At 42.1% G+C, this 23,732-nt stretch overlaps 1 protein-coding gene across 2 annotated transcripts in view; it reads left to right on the top strand.

Annotated features, from left to right (window-relative positions):
* The window catches only part of rictora (RPTOR independent companion of MTOR, complex 2 a), a 215,735-nt gene that overhangs the window by 99,504 nt on the left and 92,499 nt on the right, over positions 1-23,732 (top strand). For both annotated transcript variants that reach the window (XM_063049615.1, XM_063049614.1), the window contains exons 11-13: positions 4,507-4,589; positions 17,697-17,784; positions 22,030-22,120. In XM_063049615.1, the coding sequence (XP_062905685.1) occupies positions 4,507-4,589; positions 17,697-17,784; positions 22,030-22,120 (262 nt within the window). The remainder of the gene's footprint in view (positions 1-4,506; positions 4,590-17,696; positions 17,785-22,029; positions 22,121-23,732) is intronic.

The raw sequence follows: 23,732 nt of genomic DNA, 5'->3' as shown, positions 1-23,732 counted from the left end.
AAGGAGGTGAGAAGGAACCCAAGGGTAACAGCAAAAGGCCTGCAGAAATCTCTAGAACTTGCCAAAGTCTCTGTTCATGTGTCCACCACAAGAAAAACTGAACAAGAATGGTGTTCATGGAAGGACACCACAGATGAAACCACTGCTCTTCAAAAAAGCATTGCTGCACGTTTTAAGTTGCCAAAGACCAACTGGATATTTTACAACACTTCTGGAACAATGTTCTGTGGACAGATGAGACAAAAGTTGAACTTTATGGCAGAAATGCACATTGTTATGTTTTGGAGGAAACCAACACAAAAAACCTCATCCCAACTGTGAAGCACGGTGGAAGGAACATCATGGTTTGGGGCTACTTTGCTGCCTCAGGGCCTGGACAACTTGCAATCGTTGAGGGAACAATGAATTCAAAATTGTATCAAGACGTTTTATAGGAGAATGTCAGGGTCCTTTAACTGAAGCTTAATAGAAAATGGATAATACAACAAGACAATGATCTGAAAGACAAAAGTAAATCAACAACAGAATGGTTTAAAAAGAAGAAAATCCGTGTTTTGGAATGGCCGAGTCAAAATCCTGACCGTAGTCCTATAGAAATGTTGTGAAAGGACCTAAAGAGAACAGTTCATGCAAGGAAGCCCATCAACATCCCAGAGTTGAAGCTATTTTGTAAGGAGAAATGGCGTAAAATTCCTCCAAGCCAATGTGCAGGACTGATCAACAGTTACTGGAAATGTTTGCTTTCAGTAACTAGTGTGACCCCCCCCCCCCCGTATCACAATAACTTCAACCAAAGGTTCACATACTTTTTCCAACAAATACATGTAATATTGATCATGTTTCTCAATAAATAAATGAACAAGTGTAATGTTTTAGTGTTATTTATTTAATTGGGTTTCTCCTTATCTAGTTTCAGGACTTGTGTGAAGATTTGAGAAAATTTTAGGTCATACTTATGCAGGAATAGCGACTATTCGACGGGGTTCACAAACTTTCTAGCCCACTGTATTGTCTTCATATGAAGACCATGAGGGCAGCAGGTAGTGCAGCTGTCTGACACCTCCTATGCTGTCTGGAATTTGCCTATTCTCACTGTGGCTGAAGAGGTGTCATGAGTACTTCAGCTTCCTCTCCCATTCAAAGACAAGCTGATTTGTAAGTTAATTAGCTGAGGTAACTTACCCTTTGTGTAGGTGGCTGATGGTAAAATTAGACGTAGCGGGTGTTAATGAGATGGAAATGCTCTGAGAAGACAATAAGACATGGGAGCAGAATTAAAGCAACACACTAAAAGTTGCTGGTGAACGCAGCAGGCCAGGCAGCATCTCTAGGAAGAGGTACAGTCGACATTTCGGGCCGAGACCCTACGTCAGGACTAACTGAAGGAAGAGCTAGTAAGAGCTAGAATTCCTCGTGGGAGCAGAATTAGGCCATTTGGCCCATCAAGTCTGCTGCACCATTCCATCATGGCTGATCTATTATTCCTCTCAAACCCATTTTCCTGCCTTCTCCCTGTTATCTTTGGTGCCCTGACTAATCAAGAACCCATCAACCTCTGCTTTAGGTATATCCAACAATCTGGTCTCCACAGCCACTTGTGGCAATGAACGCAGATTCACCATCCTCTTGCCAAAAGAAATTCTTCCTAATCTCCGTTCTAAACAAACATCCTTCTATTCTGAGGCTGTGCCATCTGGTCCTAAACTCCCCCCACTCTTCTCCATGTCCATTCTATCTAGGTCTTTCAACGTTCTTCAGGTCTCAGTGAGATTACCCCCCGCCCCGCCAAATCATTTTTCTGAACTGCAGTGATAACAGGCCCAGAGAGCCATCAAATGAACTGTCTTAGATGGGCTGAATGGCTGCTTCCTATGCAATATTGAAATATAATATAAAATCTATACCATTTTGAGTACAATCGAAGGTTAAGTCTTACTACTTCGATTAACAGTGCCTGTACTGGGATTGGTGCAGCATTCAAGTGACCACTCAATGCTCCAAACCCTATATCCATGTCAGTGCTATATTAGCGCTTATTATTATTGTTGTGGCATAACTTGCAGCAATCTTATTAGGAGGATAACAGTAATATAGTCTGTAGTCAGCATGACAGTTTGAGGTATTACTTTGATACCCAGGTGATTCTTTTGTAAACCCTAGATGGAGTGGACATAGAGAGGATGTTTCCTCTAGTGGGAGAGTCTAGGACCAGAAGTCACAGCCTCAGACTACAGGGACATCCATTTAGAACAGAGATGAGAAGAACTTTCTTTAGCCAGAGTGTGGTGAATCTGTGGAATTCGTTGCCACGGGCAGCTGTGGAGACCAAGTCATTGGGTGTGTTTAAACCGGAGATTGATAGGTTCCTGATTAGGGTGTGAAAGGTTATGGGGAGAAGTCAGGAGAATGAGGCTGAGAGGGATGATTTATCAGCCTTGATGGAATGGTGGAGTAGACTTGATGGGCTGATTGGCCTAATTTTACTCCTCTGTCTTATGGTCTTATGATATTCCCCTAATGTAGCAGATAGACCATTTTGTGAAATTCTTTCATGTGAATGAATAAAGTATTAAGTATTTTAAGTAAATTAAGTATTAACAAAATCAGTAATTTGATCATTGCCCTGCCAGTGACTTCATTTATTCACATCTGATCTCATCTATTCATTGGGTAGATGAGAAAAATAGAATGAGTGTCAGTATCAACTGCTCCATCACTTCCCAGCTTCTTAATTCATCCCCCTTCCCCACCCACCCACCTTGCCATTCGCCTGGGTTTTAGATTGTGAAGACACGTAGTCCCCTTTTATTGTCATTTAGTAATGCATGCATTAAGAAATGATACATTATTTCCTTCGGTGTGATATCACAAAACACAGGACAGACCAAGACTGAAAAAACTGACAAAACCACATACTTATAACATATAGTTACAAACAGTGTAACAATACCATAACTTGATGAAGCAGTCCATGAGCACAGTAAAGTTCAAAGTTTCTCAAATGTCCCACATCTCACGCAGACGGGAGAAGGAAGAAAAACTCTCCCTGCAATGCCGACCACAATCCGACTCTGAGTCATCCGAAAACTTCGAGCTCTGATCAGCTCTCCGACACTGAGTACTGAGCGCTATCTCTGTCCGAACGATTCAACCTCCTTCTTGGTCACCAAAAGCAGGCAAGGCCGGGGATTTTAAGGCCTACCCTCCGAAAGATTCCCGACCACACAGTAATGACAGCAGCGGACGGGCGTTTCAGAAATTTCTCCAGATGTTCATCTGTGCTTTCACGTCCATTCTCCATCAAATCAGAATTGTCCACGGCCCCTATTTAACAGATACGATATCATTTTTCACCGGAGAGCTGCACACGCGTGGCGCACTGCCATCTTCTCCTCCCGCCATTTCAGCAGTCATTTGCCAGCTTGTTCTCCCTCCCCTCCTTATTCTGACTTTTGCCCTCTTCCTTTCTGGCCCTGATGAGGCTCTTGGTTTAAAATGATGGCTTATTCCCCTGCCTGACCTGTTGAGTTCCTCCAGCATTTTGTACATGTTACTTAATACATGCCTTAGTAATAAGAGCTTTAACGCATCCAAGCCATAATAGAAATCTGTCTGGTCCACCAAAGGAAAATGCCATTTTTACTCTGTATCCTAAAGAAGATTCCAGACGCACTTAATTATTTCCTCATATACAAAGGTCGTTTCTTAATAAATTGCAGGCATTGCCATGATGTCTGCATCCTTTGAGTCTTTTTTTTAAAAAAGTACTTAAGTCATTTTGAAGCCACCTGCATACTGAAACCATACTGAAGATGGTTTTGGTCTAGTCCTACTGACTTACAGCTACCCTCCCATTTCAGAGTATTAAGATTAACCCTTCTGTATCAATGTGTGCCAGATAGGTTTTTCCTCACCCTGGCTATTCAGTATTGGCCTGTTGTTTCAACATGGAGTAAATGGCAGAATATTGGAAGCAGAGGTGAACAATTGTTAATCCCTGTAATTTGATTTTGAATGTATAGTGGAGGAAGATTTTTGCCTAAGAGTCCAGAGCTACTGTGCTGGTTTCCTCTCACATTCCAAAGGCATACGGGTTAGTGCGTTGTGGGCGTGCTATGTTGGCGCCTGAAGCACAGCAACACTTGCAGGCTGCCTCAGCTAATCCTTGTTCTGTATTGGCTGTTCAAGTTTCAAGCTTGTTTAATATCATTTCCAGTACAAAGTATAAAGGAGAATGAAATAATTGCTCCTCTGGTTCCGATGTAGCATGAAAAAACGCACAAGAAGATAAAGAACACTAATAATAAAATGCAATAAATATAAATACATTAGATAGCTTGTGAGGAAATGATAAAGTGGTGGTCGTTGGAGGGGTGGAGGAGTGGATTAATGGCACAATGCATTTCACTGTATGTTTTGATGTACAGTGTTATGACAAAGCTAATCTTTAAATCTTCTAATCTTGCATTGTTCACACTGTGTGCCTATGTTCTATTTGTTTTATAGGGATTATAAATTTATGCCGGCCAGGAAACTCAGGCATCCATTCTTTGATAGGAATACTTTGTATACCAAATATGGAAGTACGGGTAGGTTGCTGTTTATACTCAAGTGCTGACAGTTAATTGTTTGCTGAATTGTTCGTTGTAAGTGCACCTTGTCACATTTTCCAGGTTATTACAAATGATATTTGTATATGCTGTAGTCTCTGAATATTGACATTTTCCCTCTTTATGCACATATTATTTATCATTGTTTTCTCCACTTATGCCTGAGAGGAATTTGTGCAAAAATATGAGAGTGAATCTTTAGATGTAGGTTAAGTTATTGAGGTGGTTTTATGAACGACTCAAACTGATTTTCACTGAGTTGCTACGTGACAGTGGACTTGAGTTCATTGTCTTAATGCTTTGGTGTGGTCCTGAGCTCTGCTGCCTTGGGGCACATCTGGCAAGGTGATCTTAGTTTAGGTGGCATAGTTGAGGACAGGATTCACATGTAATTGACCTAATATCTGACACTAAGGAGAGAAAAACATTGCTGGGATTTACTTCTCATATCTACCTGGTTTAAGATTCAAGATGGTTTAATGTCATTAAGGTGTCACTAAGCAAATGGGAATATACAACCAGCCCAACAACTTGTGAATGTGGAACTAAGCCACAAACTATGCAACATCTCCTGCAATGCCCATCGCTAGAGAAACCCTGTGCTGTTGCAGATCTTGCCGAATTCAGCAGCGCACAAAATGTATCCAGTTCTGGCTGGGCCATGTATAGACTGTCCGTGGACACGATAAAGAAGAAGAGAATGTCATTTCCAATACACAAGTGTAAAGGAAAATGTAATCATTGTTACTTTGCCTGCAATGTAGCACAAAAAACAAAATAAAGAACATAATAATTAAAAAGCACAATAACTATCAATACAGTGGCATGCAAAAGTTTGGGCACCCCGGTCCAAATTTCTGTTACTGTGAATAGCTAAGCGAGTAAAAGGTGACCTGATTTCCAAAAGGCATAAAGTTTAAAGATGACATATTTCTTTAATATTTTAAGCAAGATTACTTATTTCCATCTTTTACATTTTCAAAATAAAAAAGGAAAAAGGCCCAAAGCAAAAGTTTGGGCACCCTGCATGGTCAATACTTAGTAACACCCCCTTTGGCAGGTATCACAGCTTGTAAACGCTTTCTGTAGCCAGCTAAGAGTCTTTCAATTCTTGTTTGGGGGATTTTTGCCCATTCTTCCTTGCAAAAGGCTTCTAGTTCTGTGAGGTTTTTGGGCTGTCTTGCATGCACTGCTCTTTTGAGGTCTATCCACAGATTCTCGATGATGTTTAGGTTGGGGGACTGTGAGGGCCATGGCAAAACCTTCAGCTTGCGCCTCTTGAGGTAGTCCATTGTGGATTTTGAGGTGTGTTTAGGATCATTATCCTGTTGTAGAAGCTATCCTCTTTTCATCTTCAGCTTTTGTACAGAGAGTGTGATGTTTGCTTCCAGAATTTGCTGGTATTTAATTGAATTCATACTTCCCTCTACCAGTGAAATGTTCCCCATGCTACTGGCTACAACACAAGCTCAAAGCACGATCGATCCACCCCCGTGCTTAACAGTTGGAGAGGTGTTCTTTTCATGAAATTCTGCACTCTTTTTTTTCTCCAAACATACCTTTGCTCATTGCAGCCAAAAAGTTCTATTTTAACTTCAACAGTCCACAGGACTTGTTTCCAAAATGCATCAGGCTTGTTTAGATGTTCCTTTGCAAACTTCTGACACTGAATTTTATGGTGAGGGCACAGGAAAGGTTTTCTTCTGATGACCCTTTCATGAAGGTCATATTTGTGCAGGCGTCACTGCACAGTGGAACAGTGCACCACCACTCCAGAGTCTGATAAAGCTTCCTGAAGGTGTTTTGCAGTCAAACAGGAGTTTTCGATTGCCTTTCTAGCAATCCTATGAGCAGCTCTCTTGGAAAGTTTTCTTAGTCTTCCAGACCTCAACTTGACCTCCACCATTCCTGTTAACTGCCATTTCTTAATTACATTACGAACTGAGGAAACGGCTACCTGAAAACGCTTTGCTAGCTTCTTATAGCCTTCTCCTGTTTTGTGGGCATCATTTATTTTAATTTTCAGAGTGCTAGGCAGCTGCTTAGAGGAGCCCGTGGCTACTGATTGTTAGAACAAGGTTTGAGGAGTCAGGGTATTTATAAAGCTTTGCAATTTGCATAACCTGGCCTTTCCTAATGATGACTGTGAACAAGCCATAGCCCTAACAAGCTAATTAAGGTCAGAGACCTTGGTAAAAGTTATCTGAGAGCTCAAATCTCTTGCATGGTGCTCCTTTCCTTTTTTTCCACTCTAAAATTGTACAAGACAAACATAATACGCTAATCTTGCTTAAAATGTTGAAAAGGATGTTTCATCTTTAACTTTATGAGTTTGGAGATCAGTTCATCTTCTACTCACTTAACTATTCACAGTAGCAGAAGTTTTGATGAGGAATGCCCAAACATTTGCATGCCACTGTATATAAGATAGCTGGTATACTTACAGTGGATTAATTGTATGTCCATAAACTGTCTGTAGACACAGGAGTGTCTGCACACGAGGTGACTGATCGGAAATGTTGAAGTAGTGGTGATTGGGTGTGTGGAGGGGTGGATTAGTGGGTGGAGGTGTTAATCAGGCTTGCTGCTTGGGGAAAGTAACTGTTTTCGAGTCTGGTGATCTTGACACTTGACACGGATGCTGAATAGCCTTGTCCCTGATGGGAGTGGGACAAACAGTCCATAAGGAGAGTGGGTCGGATCCTTTGTGATGTTACTGGCCTTAGTCTGACACCTTTCTGAATATTTGTCCTTGTTGGCTGATAGACTGCTGTCGGTGATGCATTGGGCAGTTGTGACTAGCCATTGCAGAGCCTGCCTTACTGCTGTAGTGCAGTTTCCGTATTAAGCAGTGATGCAGCTTGTTGGGGTGCTCTCTATTGCACATCTGTAGCATGATGTGAGTATAATGTGCAGAGGTGAACTTGCTAGCATGAGCAAGCTATTGATGACGACAGGTGTTTACCCAAAATTCATGTTCTGCTTAACAATTATCAGTAATTTTTAACACTTTTTAAGAGGATAAGACGTGAAAGAATAGGACCTGTCAAGTGTGACAGTGGGGAAGTATGTATGGAACCGGAGGAAATAGCAGAGGTACTTAATAAATACTTTACTTCGGTATTCACTATGGAAAAGGATTTTGGTGATTGTAGTGATGACTTGCAGCAGACTGAAAAGCTTGAGCATGTAATTAATTAAGAAAGAGGATGTGCTGGAGCTTTTGGAAAGCATCAAGTTGGATAAGTCGTTGGGACTGGATGAGATGTACCCCAGGCTACTGTGGGAGGCGAGGGAGGAGATTGCTGAGCCTCTGGCAATGATCTTTGCATCATCAATGGGGACTGGAGAGGTTCCGGAGGATTGGAGGGTTGTGGATGTTGTTCCCTTATTCAAGAAAGGGAGTAGAGATAGCCCAGGAAATTATAGACCAGTGAGTCTTGCCTCAGTGATTGGTAAGTTGATGGAGAAGATCCTGAGAGGCAGGATTTATGAACATTTAGAGAGGTATAATATGATTAGGAATAGTCAGCATGGCTTTGTCAAAGGAAGGTCGTGCCTTACAAGCCTGATTGAATTTTTTGAGGATGTGACTAAACACATTGATGAAGGAAGAGCAGTAGATGTAGTGTATATGGATTTCATCAAGGCATTTGATAAGGTACTCCATGCAAGGCTTATTGAGAAAATAAGGAGGCATGGGATCCAAGGGGACATTGCATTGTGGATCTAGAACTGGCTTGCCCACAGAAAGCACAGAGTGATTGTAGACGGGTCATATTCTGCATGGAGGTCGGTCACCAGGGATCTTTTCTGGGACCCTTACTCTTTGTGATTTTTATAAATGACCTGGACGAGGAAGTGGAGGGATGAGTTAGTAAGTTAGTTGATGACACAAAGGTTGGGAGTGTTGTGGATAGTGTGGAGGGCTGTCAGACGTTACAGCAGGACATTGATAGGATGCAATACTGGGCTGAGAAGTGGCAGATGGAGTTCAACCCAGATAAGTGTGAGGTGGTTCATTTTGGTAGGTCAAATATGATGGCAGAATATAGTATTAATGGCAGTGTGGAGGATCAGAGGAATCTTGGGATCCTAGTCCATGGGACGCTCAAAGCAGCTGTGCAGGTTGACTCTGTGGTTGAAGACTGTGCATTGGCCTTCAGCAATCGTGGAATTGAATTTAGGAGCCGAGAGGTAATGTTGCAGCTATATAGGACCCTGGTCAGACCCCACTTGGAGTACTATGCTCAGTTCTGGTCGCGGAAGCCATAGAAAGGCTGCAGAGGAGATTTACAAGGACGTTGTCTAGATTGGGGAGCATGCCTTATGAGAATAGGTTGGGTGAACTCGGCCTTTTCTCCTTGGAGCGACGGAGGATGAGAGATGACCTGATAGAGGTGTATAAGATGATGAGAGGCATTGATCGTGTGGATAGTCAGAGGCTTTTCCCCAAGGCTGAAATGGCTGGCACGACAGGACATAGTTTTAAGATGCTTGGAAATGGGTACAGAGGAGATGTCAGGGGTATTTTTTTATATACAGAGAGTGGTGACTGTGTGGAATGGGCTGCTGGCAACAGTGGTGGAGGCGGATACGATACAGTCTTTTAAGAGACTTTTGGATCAGACTTTTCTAAGACAAGGAGCTTAGTAAAATAGAGGGCTATAGGTAAACCTAGTAATTTCTAAAGTAGGGACATGTTTGGCACAACTTTGTGGGCCAAAGGGCCTGTATTGTGCTGTAGGTTTTCTATGTTTTTTCTATTTATATCTGTATTTTAAGAAAAACGATTCTACGGAATAGATCTATTTCCTTCCCCGTTGGTTCAGTAGCTCACTACGAAAATAATTCCAAGTCACTGCTATAATGTGGACCTGCTAACACTATAACCATTGAATGTATTTTATACATTTGTTTAGAAACTAGATTCCAGTTTATATTTGAGAAGAGCAGGGTAGGGAGGCAATTAGATAACTGCCTTCCTTATACTGCAGTATTCTGTGATTCTAAGATGAGATACTCTTTTTGATGGAAACAAGATTAAGTTGTCTTTGCAAAACATTTTGGGTTGTTTGATCCCTTTGTTGTCAGCTGGTGACATTTTTAGCTCAGGCCACCACTATTATGGAAATTAATCTAGCAGGGGGATGGGAACCAGAGTGATAGGACTGAGGAAAGGGAAAACAGAAATAAATCAAAGATAGCATGCACAGAGACGATAGAAAGGACAGGCAGGAGATGAGGCATAATCACAGCCAGTGGCATGAGTTACTGGGCAATAGAGGCGTGGTGCAGATAAAACAGAAAGCAACAAATGCTGGACTGAAAGTGTTATATTTGAATGCATGCAGCAAAAGAAATAAACAGACAATCTTGAAATTCAGCTACAGATTGGCAAGTATGACGTTGTGGCCATCTCTGAAACTTGGCTAAAGGATGGCTGCCAATGAGAGCTGAACGTCCAAGGATATACAGTATATCGGAAAATAGGTTAGTAGGCAGAGGGGGTGGTGTGGCCCTGTGTATAAGAAATAATATTAAATTGTTAGAAGGGGATGACATAGGATTGGAAGGTGTAGAGTCTCTATGGGTTGAGTTAAGAAATGGCAAGGCTAAAAGGATCTCAATGGCAGTTGTATACACGCCTCCAAACAGCATCTGGGATGTGGATTGCAAATTACAGCATGAGATAAAATGTGTGTCAGAAGGGCAATGTCATAATAATTGTTGGGGATTTTAACATGAAAGTGGATTGGGAAAACCAGGTCAGTACTGGACTTCAAGAGAGAGAATTTGTAGAATGTCTAAGGGATGGCTTTTTAGAACAGCTTGTTGTTGAGCCCACTAGGGGATTGGCTGTGCTGGATTGGGTGTTGTACAATGATCCGAAGGTGATAAGAGTTGAAGATTAAGGAACCCTCAGGGAACAGTGATCACTTTATGATCGGGTTCACATTGAAATTTGAGAAGGAGAAACTAAATTCCAATGTGTCAGTATTTCATTGAAATAAAGGAAATTACAATGGCATGAGAGGGGAACTGGCCAAGGTTGACTGGAAAGAGACTCTTGCAGGAAGGACAGCGGAGCAGCAATGGCTGAAGTTTCTGCAAAAAATGAGGGAAGTGCAAGACAGATAGATTCCAAATAAGAAATTTTCGAATGAAGGATGGACACCACCATGGCTGACAAGTGAAGTCAGAGCCAAAGTAATAGCAAAAGAGAGGGCATACGATTATGCCAAAGCTAGCGGGAAGGTGGAGGATTAGGAAGCTTTTTAAAAACTTAGGAAATTAGGAAAGAAAAGATGGATAATGAAAGGAAGCTGGCGACTAATAACAAAGAAGATAGTAAAAGCTTTTTTAAGTATATAAAGGGTAAAAGAGAGTCGAGGGTAGATATAGGACCAATAGAAAATGAAGCTGGAGATATTGTAAGGAGAGACACAGAGATGGCAGAGGAACTGAATGTGTGTTTTGCATCAGTCTTCACAGTGGAGACATCTGCAGTATAGAACCATAGAACATTACAGCACAGAAACAGGCCTTTTGGCCCTTCTTGGCTGTGCCAAACCATTTTTCTGCCTAGTCCCACTGACCTGCACCTGGACCATATCCCTCCATACACCTCTCATCCATGTACCTGTCCAAGTTTTTCTTAAATGATAAAAGTGAGCCCGCATTTACCACTTCATCTGGCAGCTCATTCCACACTCCCACCACTCTCTATGTGAAGAAGCCCCCCCTAAGGTTCCCTTTAAACTTTTCCCCCTTCACCCTTAACCCATGTCCTCTGGTTTTTTTCTCCCCTAGCCTCAGTGGAAAAAGCTTGCTTGCATTCACTCTATCTACACCCATAATAATTCAAGAGTGTCAGGGAAGTGAAGTATGTGCAGTGAAAATTACGACTGAGAAGGTGCTCAGGAAGCTTAGTGGTCTGAGGGTGGTTAAATCTCTTGGACCTGATGGAATACACCCTCGGATTCTGAAGGAAGTAGCTGGAGAGATTGCAGAGGCATTAACAATGAACTTTCAAGAATCGATAGATTCTGGCATTGTACCGGTTGACTGTAAAATTGCAAATGTTACTCCGCTATTTAAGAAGGGTGGGATGCAACAGAAAGGAAACTATAGACCTTGTTAGCCTGACATCAGTGGTTGGGAAGTTGGTGGAATCGATTGTTAGGGACGAGATTACTGTGTACTTGGAGGCACATGACAAGATAGGCCAAAGCCAGCATGGTTTCCTGAAAGGAACATCCTGCCTGACAAACCTACTGCAATTTTTTGAGGAAATTACAAGCAGGGTAGACAAAGGAGATACAGTGGATGTGGTGAATTTGGATTTTCAGAAGACCTTTGACAAGGTGCTGCACAGGAGGCTGCTTAGCACAATAAGAGCCCATGGAATTACAGGGAAGTTACTAGCATGGATGGAGTATTGGTTGATCGGCAGAAAGCAGAGAGTGGGAACAAAGGGGTCCTATTCTGGCTGGCTGCTGGTTACCAGTGGAGTTCCACAGGAGTCGGTGTTGAGACTGCTGCTTTTTACTATATATGTCAATGATTTGTTTTATGGGATTAATGGATTTGAGGCAAAATTTCCCAGTGATACAAAGATGGGTGGAGGAGCAGGTAGTGTTGAGGAAACAGAGATCCTGCAGAGAGACTTAGATAGTTTAGGGAATGAGCAAAGAAGTCGCAAATGAAATACATGTTGGAAAGTGTATAGAAACGTAGAAAACCTTGCACAATACAGACCCTTCTGCCCACAAAGCTGTGCCAAACATGTCCTTACCTTAAACTATCCAGGCTTACTCATAGCCCTCTATTTTTCTAAGCTCCATGTACCTACCTGGGAGTCTCTTAAAAGACCCTATCGTTTCCGCCTCCACCACCGTCACTAGCAGCCCATTCCATGCACTCACCACAATCTGTGTAACATAAAAAAAACTTACTCCTGACATCTCCTCTGTACCCATTTCCAAACATCTGAAAAACTATGCCCTCTTGTGCTAGCCATTTCAGCCCTGGGAAAAAGCCTCTGACTATCCACACGATCAATGCCTCTCATCATTTTGTATACCTCTGTCAGGTTACCTCTCATCCTTCATTGCTCCAAGGAGAAAAGGCCAAGTTCACTCAACCTATTCTCATAAGGCATGCTCCCCAATCCAGGCAACATCCTTGTAAATCTGTGCACCCTTTCTATGGTCTCCACGTCCTTCCTGTAGTGAGGTGATCAGAACTGAGCACAGTACTCCAAGTGGGGTCTGACCAGGGTCCTGTGTAGCTGCAACATTACCTCTCAGCTCCTAAACTCAATCCCACGGTTGATGAAGGCCAATGCACTGTATGCTTTCTTAACCACAGAGTCAACTTGCACAGCAGGTTTGGGTGTCCTCTGGACTCAGACCCCAAGATCTCTCTGATCCTCTACACTGCCAAGAGTCTTACCATTAACACTATATTCTGCCATCATATTTGACTTACCAAAATGAACCACCTCACACTTATCTGGGTTGAACTCCATCTGCCACTTCTCAGCCCAGTTTTGCATCCTGTCAGTGCCCTGCTGTAACCTCTGACAGCCCTCCACACTATCCACAACACCTCCAACCTTTGTGTCTTTAGCAAATTTACTCACCCGTCCCTCCACTTCCTAATCCAGGTCATTTATAAAAATTACAAAGCGTAGGGGTCCCAGTACAGATCCCTGAGGCACACCACTGGTTACTGACCTCCATGCAGAATATGACCTGTCTACAATCACTCTTTGCCTTCTGTGGGCAAGCTAGTTCTGGATCCACAAAGCAATGTCCCCTTGGATCCCATGCCTCCTTACTTTCTCAATAAGCCTTTCATGGGGTACCTTATCAAATGCCTTGCTGAAATCCATATACACTACATCTACTGCTCTACTTTCATCAACGTGTTTAGTCACATCCTCAAGAAATTCAATCAGGCTCATAAGGTACAACCTGCCTTTGACAAAGCCATGCTGACTATTCTTAATCATATTATACCTCTCCAAATGTTCATAAATCCTGCCTCTCAGGATCTTCTCCATCAACTTACCAACCACTCACTGGTCTATAATTTCCTGGGCTATCTCTACCCCCCTTCTTGAATAACAGATCAAGATCCACAACCCTTCAATCCTCTGGAACCTCTCCTGTCCCCATTGATGATGCAATGATCATCGCCAGAGGCTCAGCAATCTCTTCCTTCGCTTCCCACAGTAGCCTGGGGTGCATCTCATCCAGTCCCGGTGACTTATCCAACTTGATGCTTTCCAAAAGCTCCAGCACATCCTCTTCCTTAATACCTACATGCTGAAGCTTTTCAGTTCGCTGCAAGTTACCCCTACAATCGCCAAGATCCTTTTCTGTAGTGAATACTGAAGCAAAGTATTCATTAAGTACCTCTGCTATCTCCTCCGATTCCATACACACTTTTCCACTGACACACTTGATTCGTCCTATTCTCTCACATCTTCTCCTCTTGCTCGTTACATACTTGTAGAAGGCTTGGGTTTTTCCTTAATCCTGTCCACCAAGGCCTTCTCATTGTCCCTTCTGGCTCTCCTAATTTCATTCTTAAGCTCCTTCCTGCTAGCCTTATAGTCTTCTAGATATGATCATGCACTTTGGTGGAAGAAATAAATAGGAAGACTATTATTTAGGAGAGAGAAGTCAAAATGCAGAGATGCAAAGGGACTTGGGAGTCTATGTGCAGGATACCCTAAAGGTTAACCTCCAGGCTGAGTCAGTGGTGAAGAAGGTGAATGCAATGTTGGCATTCATTTCTAGAGGTACAGAATATAAGAATAGGGATGTGATGTTGAGATCCTATGAGGCACTCGTGAGACCACACTTGCAGTGTTGTGTGCAGTTTTGGGCTCCTTATTTTAGAAAGGATATACTGATATTGGAGAGGGTTGAGAGATGATTCCAGGAATGAAAGGATTACCACATGAGAAACGTCTGGCAGCCCTTGGGCTGTATTCCCTGGAATTCAGGAGAATGAGAGGGGATTTCATAGGAACATTCCGAATGTTAAAAGACCTGAACAGATTAGATATGGCAAAGTTATTTCCCAGGGGAGTCTAGGACAAGAGGGCACGACTTCAGAATTGAAGGACGTCCATTTAGAACAGAGATGCGGAGAAATTACTTTAGTTAGAGGGTGGTAAATCTGTGGAATTTGTTGTCACAAGCGGCTGTGGAGGCCAAGTCATTGGGTGCATTTAAGGCAGAGATGGTTAGGTTCTTGATTGGCCAGGGTATCAAAGGATATGGGGAGAAGGCAGGGGAGTTGGGATGACTGGAAGAATTAGAAGAGCCATGATTGAATGGTGGAACATACTCAATGGGCTGAATGACCTACATCTGCTCCTATATCTTTTGATCTTATGGTCTTATGATGTCATTAAAACAATGACAGATGGCCAGATCTTCACTAAATGTTAGCAGCCTTGTATTCAAGGAGCTGTGAGTGAGGGTGCCACGGTAGTGTAGAGGTTTGCATATTGCTTTACAGTGCCAGTGATGGAACTGGGGTTCAATTCCCACCGCTATCTGTAAGGAGTTTGTATGTTCTCGCCATGAGCACATGGGTTTACTTCAGGTGCTCCAGACATACGAGTTAGAGTTGGTAGGTTGTGGGCATGCTATGTTGGCACTGGAAGCATGGCAACACTTGTGGGATGCCCCCCAGAACACCCTTGGACTGTTGGTCATTTCACTGTATGCTTTAATGTACATGTGACATAAAGTTAATTTTTAACCTCTCAGTTAATCTTTAACATCCTCATCTAGATTGACCATGAGGATCTACAAGGGTAATGTGAGTCTTTTCCTATTATACTCGTAGTTCTGTGATATTTGAAGTACAGTTCTATGAATTGAAGTGTCTCAGACAGTGAAAAATGTTTAACATGAGTGGTGAGCATTAAATGTGCTTCACTGTCTGAGACATTTTGAGATGTCCTGTTCCATATGACTTCTATGAACTGTTATTTTTGTAGTACTCTGCTTTGTAATCATGACATGTCTGGGAAGGCAAGTAGTCATGATCCTGGAGTTGAGACAATTGTTTCTGTACTGTACCATTGTTTTAAAAAAAAGAATTTCAAAAATGAACTCCGTCTCCCTCTGCTAGGTTTGACAAGATTGTGACAGAATGCTCTCTACTTGCCTAACCACTGCTAGGAAGGATGTGGAAGTTTTAGACGGTGCAGAGGTCATTTACCATGATGTTGCCATTGGAGAGCATGTCCTATGTGGATAGGTTGAGCTCGGATTTTTCTCTTTGGAGAGGAGGAGGGTGAGAAATGACTTGATAGAGGTGTACAAGATAAGAGGCATAGATTGAGTGGATCATCAGAAATGGCTAATACGAGGTGGAATAATTTTAAGGTGATTGAAGGAAAGTATATGGGACGTCAGAAATAGGTTGTTTTACAATGTGTGGTGAGTACATGAAACTGCCGGGGGTGATGTTCGAGGCAGATACATTAGGGACATTAAGAAACTCTTGGATAACACACGGATGAAAGAAAAATTGTGGACTATGTAGGAGTGAAAGGTTAAATTGATCTTAGAGTAGTGTAAAAGGCCAACACAATATTGTGGGCTGAAGGATCTGTACTGTGCTTTATGTTCTAAGAAGCTCCACACCATCCCTATGCCTGAGAAATTGGCTTCTATGAGAGGCAAGGGTGGCAAGGCAATTGTCACTGTTTTTTTTCTGCAAGGGAGGGGCTGGGGATTTGGTGTTTGTGAGTTTTGTTTTCTTTTTCTTTTTCATGTTGGGGAGAGTCATGGCTTTTCTTTTCAACAAGACCAATGGTTTCTTTTGGATTTCATGGTTACCTGAAGAAGGTGAATATCAGTGTTGTAGATGCATACTTTGACAATAAAACGAACCTTTGAACCTTTTTGAGATTGCTGGGGCCTGATTGAAATATTTAAATACTCAGCTGAGCTGCCAGCTGACAGGAAAACAGCAAGTGTAGTATCTTTAGTCAAGAAAGGGCCACGGGGAAAATGCAGTTGGTTATATGCTAATTAGTCAAATTAATGTAAAAAAAATTCTGAAGCTTCAGTATAAATCTGCATGAAAGGCAGAAATTGATCAGGGGAGTCAGCATGGATTTGATGTTGGGAGATCCTGTCAGTTGAGGTTTCTGAAGACGTATCTGAATATATTGATGAGTTGATATGGTTTACATGGAATTTGGTGAGGCCTTTGACGCAACCCCACATGGATGGCTTGTCCAGAAGTTTAGAGCCCATGGAATCCAAGGAAAGTTGGCTGATTGAATCCAAAATTGACTTGGCAATAGGAGACAGGGGGTGACAGTGGAAGGTTGTTTTTTATGATTAAAGCTTGTGAATATTGCTCATCAGCTTCTAGTCACAAAAGCTGCTAGGATTGGTACTAACATCCTTGCTGTTTGTATGCACATTAATGACTAAGATGTGTAATGTAGGGGGTTAGATTAGTAAATTTGAAGTGAAAATTGGTGAATAATTTTGGGCTACAAAAGGATATTGAGGAGGGAAAAGACATGGAATTTTATCTTGCTCATACTGAGTTGATGAATTTTGTGAGGTTTATTAAGGGTGGAATATACAGTATATGGAAGGACCCAATTGAATATTGAGGAGTAAGGGAACCTTGATGAACCAAGCCCAAAATCCCTGAAGGTGCCCACACAAGTAGATGCAGTGGTGACAGAGCATAAGGAATGCTCACTTTCCTTGGGCTTGGCATGCAGTATAAGAGCAGGTAGGTCACAGTAATCTTTATAGAACATTGGTTTGGCCACAGCTGGAAGGTGGTGTGAAGTTACCAATACTACCTTATCACAAAGATACAATTGCTTTAGAGCAGATGTAGGAAAAAAGAGGTTTGCAGCAGAGGATAACGAGAAGCCTGCATAAAAATAGTTTCATTTTACATGTTTCTACTGTACTGTTCATCTGGATATTGTTCTATAATACCATAAGCTGCTTTGTGGGAAATCAACCCTTTTAAAAACTGACAAGTTATCTTTCCCCTCTCCTTCACTTTTGACAGCGTGGTCTGCTAGAGGTGTTGTACGATATCTTCCGGCTCCCTGTTCCTGTGGAGACGCAGAGTTTTTCTGAGGCTCTGCTCAGTGTAGGTGGGTGAGCTTGCTTTCTGTCAGTCATTTCACAAAAATGTGTGGGTGGTTAGGTAAGCTGTGGGCCCATTCGTACAAATTATATTGCAAAACATTGTTTCCTTCCTGATTATGTTCATGCAAAATTCCTAGTTGAAAATGAACTAATTATTGTTTCTGTATCTGACCTGATGTATGTTACTGATATACATTTGGTCTGGATGAGTTTTACTGCCTGCCATCAAGACCTCTGCTTGTCAGAATATCTTATAACTTGTTGATAACTAGTTCATTATTTGCAATATTTCATACACCAACTCTTAAATTTGGCTGATATACTGTAAACTAACAGTGGAAATGCAGAGATCAGGAATACTTTGTACATTGTTTTGCTGTTCGTAACGTAACAGAACATAACAAGAAATATGAACAAGAGTCAGCCATTTGGCCTATTGAACCTGCTGCACCGTTCAGTAAGATCTTGGCTGATCTAGCCATGGACTTAGCTCCGCCTACCTGCCTTTTCCCCATAACCCTCAATTCCACCCGCTATGCAAAAAATCTATCTCACTGCATCTTAAATATACTTAATGAGGTAGCCTCTACTGTGTCCTTGGGCAGAGAATTCCACAGATTCACCACTGTCTGGGAAAAGTAGATTTTCCTCATCTCCTAAATGTAATCCCCTGAATCTTGAGGCTCTGTCCCCTCGTTATAGTCCAGTGGAAACAATCTTGCTGATGAAGAGTCCCAGCCCAAAATATTCCTCTTCATATATGCTGCCTGACCCTGCTGAGTTCCTCCCACATTTTGTGTATTACTCTGGATTTCAGAATCTCTTGTGTTTAAGAAACAACTTTACTGCTGTATCTCATCTGACCCTTGAATTTTATATGTTTCAAGAAGACCCCCCTCTTGTTTTCCTGAATTCTAGCAAGTATGGTCCCCTTTCCCTAAATGTCCAGACAGAGAACACAGTAGTGTGGTGGTTACGATAACTCTATTACAGCACCAGCAACGTGCCTGTAAGGAGCTTGCTCATTCTTCTCATGAGTATTCTACGTGAGTATTCTGCAGCTGCTCAGGTTTCCTCCCACGTTCCAAAGATGTCTGGGTTAGATGTGTAAGTTGTGTGTATGCTACATTGGTGGCAGAAATATACCGATGCCTGTGGACTGCCTTTAGACTATGGTTATCGCAAACGATGTATTTCATTGTATGTTTGGATATATATGTGACAAATAAAGCTAATCTTTAGAACTGTTTGCAGTACTCTAGGTGCAGCCTTACCAGTTCTCTGCACAGTTGCAGCATAAACTGCCAGCTCTTAAATTCAATCCCTCTAGCAATTGAGGCCCACGTTCAATTTGCCTTCTTTGTAGGCGATAGGAAAAGTAATAATTGTTGACAAGATGGTCACTGTTACTGGCAAAGGAAGTATTAATTGTTCATCCCAAATTGGCCTTTGAATGAAGTGTTTAGCCTTCCCACTTCAGAAAGCAATTAAAAGATAGCCTTATTAATCGTCTAGAATTGCACTGTAGGTAGAATATGCTTCCGTGACATATTAATGGATAATATGATAGAGAGCATTTAATGCGACACTTACAGCTTGGGTTGTCAGAGTTCAATTCCAACATCATCTGTACGGCCTCCCCATGGAATGTTTGGGTTTTCCCTGGGTATTCCGATTTTCTCCTATGGTTCAAAGACGAACTGGGTAGGTTAATTGGTGATTATAAATTGTCCTGTGATTAGGTTCCCATGATTCAGGACCTTTACAAAGACAGGTGTGTAAAAGGGGCCCTTAGGATCATTGGGGACCCGAGTCACCCCAACTGTTCCACAATCTATTCCAGCTGCTACCATCCGGGAAGTGGTACCACAGCATAAAAGCCAGGGCCAACAGGCTCCCGGACAGCTGCTTCCACCATGCCAACAGACTGATGAACTCACGCTGATTTGAGTGTACGCTATATTACATTGACTGTTCTATATATTATAAATTACTACAATTGTACATTTACACAGAGGCATAACGTAAAGATTGTTACTCCTCGTGTGTGAAGGATGTAAGAAATAAAGTCAATTCAAATTAGGGTTAGATTGGACTTGTTGGGGGTTGCTGGGTGGCATAGCCCAAAGGGCTGGAAAGGCTTACTCTGTGCTGTACCTCTAAATAAATAATAAACTAAAGAATAGGTGAGCCTTTTCTGACAATTCTGTAGTTTCTTTAAGAGATTCTACCTTTTCCCATTCAGTTGCATTTAATTACTTGAGTTATGTTCTATTGCCTGATGGGATTTGAACTTGTGTTTTTGGATATTCGGTTTAAAATGTTAGGATGTGCCAGTGTTAATGCAGACAATAATCTGTTCAGTAAAATAACACACTAGAATGGTGTTCATTTACAGCAGCATAAGCCCACAGCTGAGGAGAATTAAAAGGAATGATTTCAAAAGGTTGTAAATAAATACTTAGAGCTGCTAAGCAGTGATTCTTCTGGCAGGGTAGAGCTGCAAGTGGAAAGCCAGGTTTTTTATAGTGACATTTAGGTTGGCACTGTTGAACTGCCAATTCTTTACTCTACATTCCCTGACACCATTCAAGATTCAAGATTGTTTAATGTTATTTCCTGTAGCTTTTATACATTGATTGTATGTCCATAAAGTGATGCTCAGCTGTACATAAGATGATTGATGGGAAATAAAGTCATGGTGGAGGTGTTAATAGCCTTACTGCTTGGGGAAAGTGACTGTTTTTGAGTTTGGTGGTGCTGGTGTGGATGCTACATAGCCTTCTTCCTGATGGGAGTGGGACAGACAGAATATGAGCAGGGTGGGTGGGGTCCTTTATGATGTTCTGGCCAAAGGTAGCATGATAGTGCAGCAGTTAGCATAGTACTTTTGAGAGCCATCTGTCTGTAGAGTTTGTATGTTCTCCCTGTGACCGTATGTGTTTCCTACTGGTGCTCCAGTTTTCTCCCACATTCCAAAGACATATTGAAATGTTTATGTCAGTGAAATGTTTATGTCAGTGACGGACACAGTCCGTAATTGTGCTGAAGACAGCCCACAGGTGTCGCCATGCTTCTGGCTGCAGCATAGTATGCCCACAACTTTCTCGCCGTAACCCATACATCTTTGGAATGTGGGAGAAGACAGGAGTACCCACATGTTTATGGGGAGAATTGAACTCCACTTGCTGGCACCGTAAAGCATTATGCTAATCACGAAGCTACCATGCCGCCCTCCCGATTCCCTCTAGTTGCCCTAGTGACCAGTAGGTACAAAGTTCCTGTGATTTTATTCCTTTTTTGCCCTCTGTGCACTGTCAGTCAAGTGGAAGCAAGCAGTGTCAAAACAAATTAATGCCAGAGTTAGGAAGAAAAATCTGATTATGCTTTATAAAATTTGGAAGCCTTTGTATGCAGTTTGATCATTGCTGGCCTCCAGAAGCAGTGTTCAGCATACTGCATAAAAGGGTAAAGCCCAGAAATACTTGACAACAACATGATTGACACAAATAGAAGATAAATAATGAGTTGTTGATGTCAGCCATAGGATTGAAGTTGTGGGATAAGCAGTGATTATGCAATTGCAGAAAGAAATAATATAAGAAAGAGCTCACACTTTTCCTGGTTACTTGATGCAGCTCTCCCATTTAAACCACTAAGGCTGAAAGGTAAGGTATTTAAGGGGAACTCCTTCACTCAGAGGGTGGTGAGAATGTGGAACAAGCTGCCAGAGAAAGTGATGGATGTGTGTTCGATTTCAACATTTTTTTTTAGAGAAGTTTAGAAAAGTACATGGATGGGCGGGAGGGGGGTGTGGTGCAGGCTATTGTCCAGGTGTAGGTCCGTCAGACCAGGCAGAGTATCAGTTTAGCATGGACTAGACTGGCTGAAGAGTCTGTTTCTGTGTTGTAGTGTTCTATGACTCTGTAACACCTTCCCTTACCCCCAGCCCTATATTTTTTCCCAATTCAACTGGCTATTTAGTTTACATGGGAAGTCACCATTGAACCTACTTGCGCTACTCTTTTGGGTAACATAGATAAAATGTTTCCTCTTGTAGGCTGTGGGTCATTTACTAGTTATCTTAAATCTGTGATTCAGAAATCTCCACTGGAACAGATTGTAGAAATTGTACAATATTATGCCAGTGTGCCTAACTAGGATGGTAGTGGATTGGGGAAGGTTCATGCTTATTGGGTTGAATCTGTTCTTATTCCAAGATTATTTGCCTTGTGTTCACTTTTCTTCAGATCCCAGTCGATTCCAGGATTCCTGGCGTCTTTCTGATGGATTTGTGGCAGCGGAAGCTAAAACCATCCTCCCACATCGAGCCCGATCCAGGTATGTGTCTCCCTGATGATCAGTGCAACTTTTCAGTGCCCTCAGCTAATACTTGTGTAGCCCCCCCCCCCCCCCCGGGAAACCCCCTGACACTTGTGTAATTATTTACCCAAGAGCATTATTGCTTTTAAAAGTAATTTTATGTTGAGCATTTTTATCATGTAGTTCAAATATCCCCAAATATCATTTAAGTACAATGTTTCTGGGGGGATTTTAGTTTTGCTTATACTTCTGTTAATGGCGGGGTGGAGATGTGTCCCTACCAAAGGAGGTGTAAGTTCTTCACTTCGCTAGTCTGCAGGTTATCCTTGGGCAAGGTGTGGCACCTGCTTAGCCCCCCGATCAGGGTCACATGAAGCCATGGGATCAGATGGTGGATGGTCATATGAGCAGCTGGTGTATATCACAAGTGCTGGTTATGTGACCGTTGACACCAGGCAGACAATCTCTGAAGAGTATTGATCGTCTGGGGTCACCCATCTTGTAAAGACACTGCCCAGAAGGCAATGGTAAGCCATATCTGTTGAAAAATTTGCCAAGAACAATCATGATCCTGGAAAGACACAATTGCCCACGTCATACGGCATGGCACATAATGATGACGGTTTATTGCATACTGCATGGTACTTGTATCAATGCTTATTGCTTTAACATTCAATAGGCTTCAGAAACCTCTGAGAAAGGCAGGATTTTTAGGGTCATTTCGTCACTTCTGTGAATGTTGGATGTGGGGCAGTGATGAAGGCAATAGGCTATTTCTGTGCTGTAGCACTCTGACTGAGTTGTCTCGTGAAACACATCATGCATGGGACCCTTGGGAATATACACTCGGTGGTCATCTGCATGTTAATACAAGTATCTAATCAGCCAATCATGTGGCAACAACTCAGTGTATAAAAGCATGCAGACATGGTCAAGAGGTTCAGTTGTTGTTGAGAGCAGACATCAGAATGGAGGAAGAAATTTGAACTCAGTGACTTTGTGTAATGATTGTTGGTGCTAGACATGATGGTTTGAGTATCTCAGAAACTGCTGATCTCCTGGGATTTTCATGCACAGCATAGAGTTTACAGAGAATGGTGCAAAAACAAAAAAAAAATCCAGTGAGTGGCAGTTCTGTGGGCAAAAACCCCTTGTTAATGAGAGAGGTCAGAGGAGAATGGCAGGACTGGTTCAAGCTGATGGGAAGGGAACAGTATCTCAGATAACCACACATTACAACAGTGATGTGCATCTCTGAACACACAACACATTGAAACTTGAAGTGGACAGGCTCTAGCAGCAGAAGACCACAAGCATACACTCAGTGGCCAGTTTATTGGGTACAGGGGTTAGGTAATGGCCGCTAGGAGTACAATGTTTCTAGTACATGAAGTATGTTGTGATATATTGAAGTAAAATAATGAAGCTGAAATAAAAACTGAAAATTCTGGAAATTTTTAGCTGCTCAGGCAAAAGGAATAACTGAATGAAGGATTCAGATGAAAAATTCATCACCACAGCTTGGAATTCTAAGAGTTCTGCTGGAAGGTTATGGCTGTGAAGTATAGTGCTCTTACCACAGATGGTTCCTGACAAGATAATTTCCAGCATTTGTAACTCTGTTTTAAAC

Source organism: Mobula hypostoma, chromosome 5 (assembly GCF_963921235.1).
Source record: "Mobula hypostoma chromosome 5, sMobHyp1.1, whole genome shotgun sequence".
Taxonomy (NCBI): Eukaryota; Metazoa; Chordata; class Chondrichthyes; order Myliobatiformes; family Myliobatidae; genus Mobula; species Mobula hypostoma.
This window is presented reverse-complemented; position numbering and strand designations above follow the sequence as displayed.